The 10,945-nt window shown below is 44.5% G+C and overlaps 1 protein-coding gene across 1 annotated transcript in view; it reads right to left on the bottom strand.

Annotated features, from left to right (window-relative positions):
• Positions 1 to 8,102: 8,102 nt before the first annotated feature.
• Rragd (Ras related GTP binding D) overlaps positions 8,103 to 10,945 on the bottom strand; it is a 35,651-nt gene continuing 32,808 nt past the window's right edge. Inside the window, exon 7 of the mRNA XM_059254078.1 lies at positions 8,103 to 8,442. Within this exon, the coding sequence (XP_059110061.1) occupies positions 8,291 to 8,442 (152 nt within the window). The 3' untranslated portion in view covers positions 8,103 to 8,290. The remainder of the gene's footprint in view (positions 8,443 to 10,945) is intronic.

The following is a 10,945-nucleotide window of genomic DNA, read 5'->3' as shown; positions in this document are numbered from 1 at the left end:
GAAAAGTTACAGACCACCACACATATAAGGCCAATTTACAGCCCTTTATTTAAGTCAACGACTAAGAGCAAACTCTTGCCCCAAAGAAACTCTCATCACCAAAGCTCAGGTTACAGCGTGTCTAAAGAGAAACCAAAGTGACCTTGTCAGGTGTAGGTCAGGGGAACCTGGTGGTATTTGTTTTGACTATATATTCAGCAGATATTTCGGTTATGCATCTGAGCCGTGGAAAGTCCCAAATATGCTGCCAAGGCGGACATGACTGTACAGGTCTGGTAGGGGACTGAAAAGGTGCCCCATCAGACACAAAATGGAATCGGGGAATTCTGGTCAGGACAAAATGCTGTAATCTTTGTCACTTTGCTCCTGGTTTCTTGTAGTTGCTTTTCAAATACTTGACTTTTATGAAGGAGCAGGTACTGAAAAACAGCCAGTTCATTAAGCAGGGCCCAGTCATTACCCCCAGGAGGAGGGGGATGTGGTACACACACACACACACACACACACACACACACACACGTAGACAAAATACTCATAAAATAAGTAAAACTGCCAAGAATTTTTGTTTTAAATTAGAAGTAAAGACTACAGTCTAGCTGGGCAGTGGCGGCACATGCCTTTAAGTCCAGCACTCAGGAGGCAGAGACAAGCAGATCTCTGTGAGTTTGAGGCCAGCCTGGGCTACAGAGTGGGTTCCAGAACAGCCAGAGCTGTTACACAGAGAAATCTTGTCATGAAAAAACAAAAACAAACGAAAAAAGATTACAATCTGTATCTTCCTTTGTCTTGGTTCTTATGAACCAATGGCTGGGTTTGGCTTGAGTGCTCTCATCTTCTAAATTTGGCTCTAGAGGAAACACCTGCAGCTGAGATGCAACTGTGCTGTGTGACAGGGAGCAGACAGCGGGGGCACTTCTGTGTCTTCTGCCTTCTGACACCTCTCATGCGGTGTCCCTCTGCACTCCGCCTGTGCCCCTTTCCTCTCGTCCCTCCCTGTCACTCCATTCTCTTACTCTCCCATCCCCAGCCAGCCAGCTGCTGATTGAGGGAGCTTGGTAGTCTTCATACCAACTTGACTAGCTGAAAACGCTGTCCCCGCCTCGGCAGATGGGTCACTTTGCTACTTACTAGGAAGCTATAACAGTAAATGGCTGAGTTCAATACTTTTAAGCAGATTTTTATTTTTCACTGTAATAGCCACAAACTTAAAAAAAATAGTTCATAAGTACATGTTTCATTCTTCACTCTGCAGACAAAGGTCAGCACATACAGGAATTATGGAACTTCTGAAAGCACTTCTGTGCCCTGGCATTCTGGGCTATAATTACCAGTCTCTTCAGCACACTCATGAAAACGCTATACTGCTTTCCCTCGAAACTCAATTTACAATATAGGCAAAGCTTGACAGCCTAATCCTGGCTTCTGCACAGCAGCCCGGCCTTCCCCACAGCTCACTCTCAGCACTCAACACCCAAGAGTGCCACCATCTGCCTGGCTTCCAGTGTCCTGTGAGAAAATACTGGCACCAATTTTACTTCCCCTGAGACTTGAAGGAGAGTCTAGGTGCAGATATTTGCAAACAGTAATATTAGCCATATGTGGCCAAGTAGGAGGGAGAACTTTGGGACTTTCAATCTGTTGATTTTGAATAAAATACTGTTCAGGAAGACATGTCTTTTAAAATCCTGAAATGGTAGCAAGTTTCTGTTATAAAAATCACCCACCTCAGATAGGTAGAGAGAGACAAAGACATGTTAATTAATCATTGCTGAGGGAGTGAGCTTGGGGAACATTCAATAGGAGTCATTATTAGAAGTAATTAAGTAAAGAAACAGTAGCTGGGTGGTGGGGGCTGCACGTCTTTAATCCCAGCATTTGGGAGGCAGGGGCAGGTGGATCTCTGTGACTTCAAGGCCAGCCTGGTCTACAGAGTGAGTTCCAGGACAGCCAGGGCTGTTACACAGAGGAACCTTGTCTCAAAACGAGAGAGAGAGAGAGAGAGAGAGAGAGAGAGAGAGAGAGAGAGAGAGAGAGAGAGGAGAGAGAAGAAGGAGGAGGAGGAGGAGGAAGAAGAAGAAGGAAGAGAGAAAGAAAGAAAAAGAAAGAAAGAGAGAGAGAGAGAGAGAGAGAGAGAGAGAGAGAGAGAAAGAAAGAAAGAAAGAAAGAAAGAAAAAGAAAGAAAGAAAGAAAGAAAGAAAGAGAAAATAGAGGTACTTATTTGTGGAGACCAGTAGTATGCAGAGGAAACTAGTCTTCTGGGCTGAGGGCACCGTAATGACAGAGCACTTGCCCGCTGCAGCACCCCGGGGTAGATCCCAGCACTAGGAAAAACAAAAGCAACCCGATCCCAATCAAGTATGGCTGCACACACCTGTAGTTCCAGCACTCTGGGAGGTTGAGGGGAAGACTGCAAGCTCCAGACCGCCCGTCTGAAACAACAAATCAGTCTCCAAATTCAGTAAAACCTCCCGACAATAACACACTACATTTAAAGTGTGTGTGGTCTTAAACACCAAGAAAGACTGTTAGGTCATTGCAAATGCTCTGATGATGATAAAGAACCAGAAAGTGCAGTGAAGAATCAAATGGAATTGTGTGAGGAAGAGACAATTCATCTAAACAACATTTTATATAATTTGTGATACAAATGCAAAGATTTAAATATACAATTGAAATGGACTTTATATCATTTACATGTATCATAGTGTACAGTATTTTAAACAATATAGTTGGTTGGTTTTTTTTTTTTAAGTTTTCTGCATGTAGGTACATGCACCATGTGCATGCAGTGCCTATGGAGGCCAGAAGAGAGCATCAGATTCCTTAGAACTTGAGTTAAATAATTTTTCAAAACTCGTAATCAAGTTGGAAGACACATGATATATATATATATATATATATATATATATATATGCACACGTATGAATATATGAATATATGAATGTATGTGCATGGAGGATTCAAGAAAGCTTCCCTGGGGGATTATAATCTTCATCCACCACAATCTCCCCTCCCTAGCTCTGTAACAACTACGTGGAAAACAAGGTCTCCCAATTATAAGGATTATTTATCGAGTATATATTTAAAATACAAATCTCTAGCTTTCCACAATTTTGATTCAGGAAGGATGAGTTAGTTGTGGGAATCTGTCACATTAAACATCCTAGGAAATGGTTAAGGCCTAGACAATGAAATCAGACAGGACTTTGTGGGCTATAGTGATTGTTCCTCACACACTGAGCCCCAGGTAAGCCCCTTTCCCACTAGATGGACAGACAGGTCTCTCCAGGTGAGCCATGTCTCTGCACTGCTTTGCAGGGAGGGCAAGCAGAGCCTAATTCCCACCTTACTAAAGGTCCAGAATCACCACCCGCTTATGGGCTGTCTCATCGAAGAGGGTTGAGACCCTGGAGCTCATCTTCCCACAGTGTTGGAAAGGAAACCGCAGGCAGCCTGGGAAGGTTAGTTTGGGGTGAAGGTCTGATTGTCCTGCTGTGGTTGAGCAACTCCAGAAGAGCCCCCACCCCCATTCCTAAAAAGTCTATTCATTTTATGATTCTGTTTAGAGAAATTAGAATAATTCATCTGCCCCAGGAGCAGGACGGCCAGGGGCTCAGGCAGTGGGAGAGACGTTAATGGCTCTACCTTCAGTGTGGCAGCTCAGCCATCTGCCATGGGAAGCCAATCTTGCTGGGTCTTGGGGTTATCAAAGTAGCACCAAAGGGCAAACTCATGGATTCTCAATCCTGGAAAAGATCACGGTCATCAGAAGTAACAGAGAGCCTCAGACATCAGATATGCCTTCATGAGCCAGTAAAGTCACAGGACAGCTCATGGTCAAGAATAGTTCTACAGGGGCTGGAGAGATGGCTCAGAGGTTAAGAGCAGTGTTTGTTCTTCCAGAGGTCCCGAGTTCAATTCCCAGTAACCACATGGTGGCTCACAACCTTCTGTAATGAGATATGGTGACCTCTTCTGGCCTGCAGGCATATATACAGGCAGAACACTGTATACATAATAAATAAATAAATAAATAAAAATTTAAAAAAAGAATAGTTCTACAACCCTAACAAGCATGTTCCAGATTTGGAAATGTGGTGTGCCGAGGGCTCCAGAGGGCTGGAGCACCTGTCTACTACGTGTGAGGAGGTCCTAGGCTGGAGCACTTGTCTACTCAGTGTGAGGAGGTCCTAGGCTGGAGCACTTGTCTACTCCGTGTGAGGAGGCCCTAGGCTGGAGCACTTGTCAACTATGTGTGAGGAGGTCCTAGGCTGGAGCACTTGTCTACTCATTGTGAGGAGGCCCTAGGCTGGAGCACTTGTCAACTACCCTAGGCTGGAGCACTTGTCAACTACCCTAGGCTGGAGCACTTGTCTACTACGTGTGAGGAGGCCCTAGGCTGGAGCGATGCTGAAGGAAAATGGGGTTAAATGAAAGGATAAATGAAAACTGGGCATACACCTTTTATTCCAGCACTCAGAGGACAGAAGCAGGCAAACCTCAGAGTTTGAGGACAGCCTCGTCTACACTGTTCCAAGGACAGCCAGGGCTATATAGTGAGACCATGTCTCAAAATAATAATAATAATAATAATAATAATAATAGCTCAATTTACGAAATGATTTACCTTCATTTGCATAAAATTAGAACTGAGTGATCAAGAGAGGTTTTGCTGAACAGTCAAGGCTGGTTACACCAGCCTGTGGCCCAGCTGCAGAGGGGCCGAGGCAGGAGGATCAGTGCACCCAGAGGTTCAAGACCAGCTTGAGTAACTTAGAGACTCCACCTCAAAAGGCTGTTGGGTTTTTTTTTTTTTTTACTTTTTATTAAATGGATCTAACATAACCAATAAAACAGTGATTATATAGATATATATGTATGTATACAAACATGTGTGTATATATGTGCTATACACATATATATGATAAATATCATCTTAAATATGAAAGGCCATACTACTTTCAACAAGAGACTGTTCTGCTCCCAGAACACTAAGCTGTGAGTCTGTTACCAAGTCATCAGCATACGAACATGCTTTCAGGTTGGTAGCTGACATCCCTGAAGAGTGGGCTAGCAGTGGTTATAAATGACGCACTATCAACGGTGAAACACACAGTGTGCTTGATTACAAACTACGCCAGTCTGTTTGTTGAGTGCATACTGTATTTTAATCATCACAACAGCCCCACTGTTTTCATGAACTCCGTGTCAAAGCGAGTTGGCACACAGCCCATACATAATAGTATTGCTGTGGCTTCTAGTCATTTCGTATTTAAGGATCCAAAATATATTGTGTTCACAAAATAACACTTGGTAAATATTAATCAGCTTTGATTTATACTCCTTTGAAAGCACTCCATCCTGGTCACTCACGCTAATCTCCATGACTACAGTTAGCGAAGACGGTGAGTCAGTCTGGCTACTACACAGAAGTACTTGACTCCAAAAGCAAAAAAGGCTGCCCTGCTCTACAAATCTTCACGTTCTCAACTCCTAAAACAAACAAAAATGTTCTAGTGCAGCCACTGTAGCCAGAAGTTTGACCTGTTTATGGTCACACTTGAGCATAAACACGCATCTACACAATGCATTAAGCTAACTCCCGAATCTAAGATAAAATACAAAACGAATGTGAAGATACATTGCAGTTCTAGTCACAGACTTGAAAACCTCACCATTCAGATGTAACTCCTGCGTCTTTGGAGGTCATTGTCACACGAGGCTTGAGGGAGTAGTCAGTATTAGCATATGAGTCACTACAGAGTGCATTTATGATCAGGAACGTGGGCCCTAGGTCATAGGACTGTTTCTGCCTATCCTCCAAAGAATCGCATGCTCTTGAAGTGATAGGCTTTTAAGGCACATTTCAACAAAAAACCATTATATAACCAGCTTAAAGATGGAAGCTCCACATCTACCTGGTAGTTTTATGTGGTTTACCAGATAGGCAAGTGTCGTATCTTGAAAATAAAGTCTTATTAAAAACTTGATTCTCTGTCTGTTCAAAGAGAAATACTTTGTAAAAACTATTAAGAAAAGGAGCCAGGATACTAGCTTAGTAGAGAGCTGCCCAACATGCATGAAGCCCTGGATTCAATCCTCAGCACTGTACAAACCAAACGTGCTGGTGCATCCCCGTAATCCCAGTACTTCAGGGAAGTGGAGGCAGGAGGATCAGAAGTTGGAGATCGTCCTTGGCCAGCCTGGGTTACCTCAGACCTTGTCTCAAAAAAAGCAAACAAACTGTGTGCTCTTCTCTCTCTCTCCCTCTCCCTCTCCCCCTCTCCCTCTCCCTCTCCCTCTCCCTCTCCCTCTCCCTCTCTCGTGTGTGGGATTAGACTCTTAAGAGCAGCCCACCTCCATCCAGCCTGTTGGCAAAGGCCCGTGAGGGAATAGCTCTGAAAATTAAGGAGAACAGAAACTTCTCTGGGACTTCCAGGCTCCTAACAACTCATTCGGGTCTCTGCACAGGGATTGTAAGGAAGGAGCCATGATGCCTTAATGATTACTAGAAACCTCCTTAAGACGGCACAGACTACTGGGGGGCTCAGATCACAGCTTCAGTCATCCATCTCATTTCAGTTACCAGCTTCAGAAGACCTGCCATAGCAAGGTGGCGCATGCCTTCGATCCCAGCACTTGGCGGAAACAGAGACTTGAGACATGTGGATTTCTGAGTTCAAGGACAGCCAGGGCTATAGAGACCCTGTCTCAAACAAAACACACACATCCCAAAAACAAACACAGACAGACTTGGGGAAGGAAGCACGAAGATGGAAGATGACATTTAAAAGTGGGATTGGTGGGGCGCCAGTGGCACATGCCTTTAATCCCAGCACTCGGGAGGCAGAGGCAGGCAAATCTCTGAGTTCAAGGCCAGCCTGGTCTACGCAGTGAGTTCCAGGATAGCCAAGACATTTACATAGAGATAACCCTGTCTGGGGGGGGGGGGAGGAAATGGGCTTCAGGGACAAGATGCAAGAGCAGCTCTGATGTCCCCAGGAGACTCTGCTTTAAAAAGACCTTTTCTAGCGCCATGCACACCCGACAGTGCTAACCTTTGGAATGGCTGGGTGCAGGGCTAGATCTAGGACTCTCAATTCCCTGCTCATCTAAAAAAAAAAAAAAAAAAACTAACTTCTACCTTAGGCTGTCCTTTCCCACTGGCCACAAGCTTTCCTGTGCCTTCCATCCTGCAGAGCAAGTTAGTAGTAAGCTGAACTTGGCAGGAGCAGGTGGAGGACTTGAGGCATACTGTCACAGATGGAAGTGGGATTCGGGTAACCAGCGGAGCCACCAAGGACTAAACTCGATAGTGGAGACCAAAGATCTGCTCTACACCGGTGGCCACTGGCCCTGAACAAAGACTTTAAACACAGCACAACACCAGGCCATTCACAGGAGCCAAATAAAAACACAAGAACCAAGTGCATTTAGTCTGAGTGGCCATCTGCCTACATCCTGGGCAGGTACGGAAGGACCTCCAGAATTTGCCCCCCAACAAATCCATGCTGTTTTTCCCTGTCTCCTCTAACAACATTCATAGTTCTTTATACTGATTGGCATCATTTTAGAAATCTGGTCCCAAAAGTTCATTAGAATAATACAGCAAAAAGAAATCACCTATCTGAAGAAAGTGACTTCAAAGATGTGTGTTGAGGTAAAGAGCTTCCTAAAGACGGGTGAGTAGGGAGGCATGGCCACAGGGGTACAAACTTAGATGTAAGCCTGGTACTAACATTTTCCTACAAAATTCCCATTTCCTACAAAACTCATTACAAACAGGAGGAGTTCTTATTGCTCCCAGCCCTGACCCACTCCTGCTGCACTGAGAAATGATTTCCCCCTCAATAATTGGTAGCAAAGATTCCCCAGTTTACAAAAAGTCATTAACAGTGTGTTACTTTGGATTAATTTCCGACTGCCACATGGACTACAGTATGCACGTCCTTGACACCACGTACAGAAAAGTTTAGAAAAGTCATCTTATCAAAGTTAACCTCAACGAGAAAAAAAACATGAAAAAAGTGCAAAATATGTACAGTTCCTGGCAGTTCTCACACGGGATTTTTCTATCGACATAAACGTTTACATTTACATAATGAAAGTACAGTGGGGTTCACTTTATTGTTATTGTACAGGTTTCTGCTTCGAAGTGCTTATTTTGTTTTAAAAAGAGAGTATTTTTTTTTTCCTTAACAAATCTCTGTCAGTGTCCCAGGCTCCTCCTTCCTTCCTGTAGTGCCGTGTGGCACCCTCATCGCACACGCTTGCGTGGGTTCCGGCTCCCCTACAGCAGTACTCTAGGGGTCCCGTTGGGAGTAGTTCCTTTCTTCTTCTGCAACCGACTCTGGGCTTTCCGAGATTTCACCATTTTCATCCTCACCTCAAAAACTTCATGGATGGCCTTCCGGAAGCAGTGAAAATTATAGTCAATGAGGCCTGCAGGAGAAGACAGAAACACTTTTAAACGCACGAGAAACGACCTGTCGTTCCTGTCATCCGTGGCCAGTAGGGGGCAGCAGAGGCGCAGCCATCATGTAACAGGCCTAGGTCTCAGGAATGGCAGGTGCTCTTGCTGAAGACTATTCCAGAAGCTTCCAGAGGATTTGCCACATTTCCAAAGGTGTCTGTGCCCCCAAAAGATCTGAAAAACCACTGAACGGCACTACCTTAATCATTCAGATTGAAGACTAGTTGTAATTAAGATAAATCAGGGGCTGTCAAGACGGCTCAGCAGGTGTTTGCTCTGCAAGCCTGAATGACCTAAATTCCACTCCCAAACACAATGAAGGTGGAAAGGGAGAACCAACTCCACACACTCTATAATAAAACAGCAATTTTTTATTATTATTTTCAAAAAGGGCTGGCTTCACAAGCCTGACAACTTAAATTCCCCAGGACCCATATATGAGTTCAAGGCCAGCCAGTGCTACATAGTGAAACCCTGTCTCAAAAATAACTAAATAAGGTAGGGAAACAAAAGAAAAAGACACCTCCAAACACATACGCATACACACACATTAAATATGAGCTGAGGGGCCAGGTGTTGGTGGCGTATGTGATCCCAGCACTCGGGAGGCAGAGGCAGGCACAACTTCGAGGTCAAGGCCAGTCTGGTCTACAGAGTGAATTCCAGGATTGCCTGTCTTGCTGAAACTTTACACATGCCCATTTCCCTACATTCTTTAGTTATAACATAATTAAACTCAACAGCTAGGTTGCTAGTTAGTTTACTATATGCTACAAAACCTGTCTGTCATCAGAGATTGTGGTTTCGTAATAATTTACTAAAGATCTCTATGATCCATTCCTACTTGAACTTAGTTGCACACAGCCAGATGTTATGGCAGAGGCTGAAGGTGCAGCTGGATTTGTGCAGCGTGAAGCATTTAATCTTAGAAACGTTGTAGTGGAAACCCTGATACGACTTTTATTAGAGATTCTCCGGGAACAGACAGAAAACATGCACTATCCGAGCGGGAAGGACACGGTGGCATTTCTGTGTGGGACGCTTGTCAATGTACACAAGCTCGTTCCAGCTAGAAACTGCAAGACTGTCAGTTCCCAGGTCAAATGTTGTCAAAGGGAGCTCGAAGATTATTTACTACTTTTGCAACTTTTCAGTTAATTATAAAATTGGTTCAAAATAAACAAGTTCTCTAGCCTAGCGCAAATGTTCCTAAACTTTAGAACCGGCTGCCCACTTAAGTTATACATCTGTGTGGCCCTTGTTTCCCTTAGCTTCCAAAATCCACAGGCAACACCAAGCAACAGTAAATGTGGGAAGAGATGTAGAATGTGAATGTGTGTGTGTATGCACACACCTAGCCTAGGTCCACATGTTTTTTTTTTTTTTTTTAAGTAGATTACAATTTAGTCACAATATTTCTCCCTCCCCTTTTCTTCCTCCTTGTTCTCCCTCAAATTCATGGCCACCTTTTCCACTAATTGTTACTTCATGTATATATGTATATACATGTATGTTCCCAAACATACCCTGCTCTGCTCACTCCATAGATGGCCACCTGTATGTTTATCTTCAGGGCCGATCATTTGGCATTGGACAACCAACTGGTGTGCTCGTCCCTGGGGAGGATCACCTCTCCTGCTCCCTAGCTAGCCATCTTTAGCCCCAACACAAGCTGGTGCTGTCAGATTTCAACAACGCCACTTACATTTTTTGGGTCTGAGTAAAATCTCCTGTACAGTGAGCGAGAAGAACGAAGTACAGGCCCTGTCTATCTTCATTTGTTGACAGGGGATGCTCAGTCAGTACTGGGACTGAACCTACAGCACCACGCACGAGAGGCAAGCCTCTACCACCGTGTACTGGCCGAGTCCTGCTGCCTATCTTCCCAAAGGAAGCCCATAATCTAATAGATACGCTGTTGCTCCTGCCAGCAGATGGAAATAAGGAACAAAAGATGAACACCCTTCAGAGTTTTGAGAAAAATGACACAGAAGTCATTGGAAGACACACAGCCTCAGGGGTGGACATGGAAATTTAAATGAAAAGCAACTTCCTGAAACAGTAAAATTCAGGATTGATAAGGATAGAGCAAACTGGACATATTAACCATAGAGTCTGAAAGATATTTTGTTAATAGTCACTGGAAGCCACCAAAACAGGCCTAGCCTTTTGAGCTGAGGAATCCCACCGGTGCTGTTGGTGGAGTGGGGGCGGGGAGCAAGTGCCCACAGGATACTCCCTGGGCACGCCGGTCAGCCAGTCTAGCCAAAAGGTGAGTTTCTGCTTCAGTGAGGGACTCACTGAGCTTCAGTGAGGAACTCTGTCTCAAGGGCATAAGGCGGAGTGACAGAGGACCTGGCCTCTGTCCGCTCTTGGGCATCCACACATATGGATGCACACAAAGACACCACATACTATACATGCATACACCACACCTAACACATGCAAATACCACATATACCACACGAATAC

Source organism: Peromyscus eremicus, chromosome 2, assembly GCF_949786415.1.
Source record: "Peromyscus eremicus chromosome 2, PerEre_H2_v1, whole genome shotgun sequence".
Classification (NCBI taxonomy): domain Eukaryota; kingdom Metazoa; phylum Chordata; class Mammalia; order Rodentia; family Cricetidae; genus Peromyscus; species Peromyscus eremicus.
This window is presented reverse-complemented; position numbering and strand designations above follow the sequence as displayed.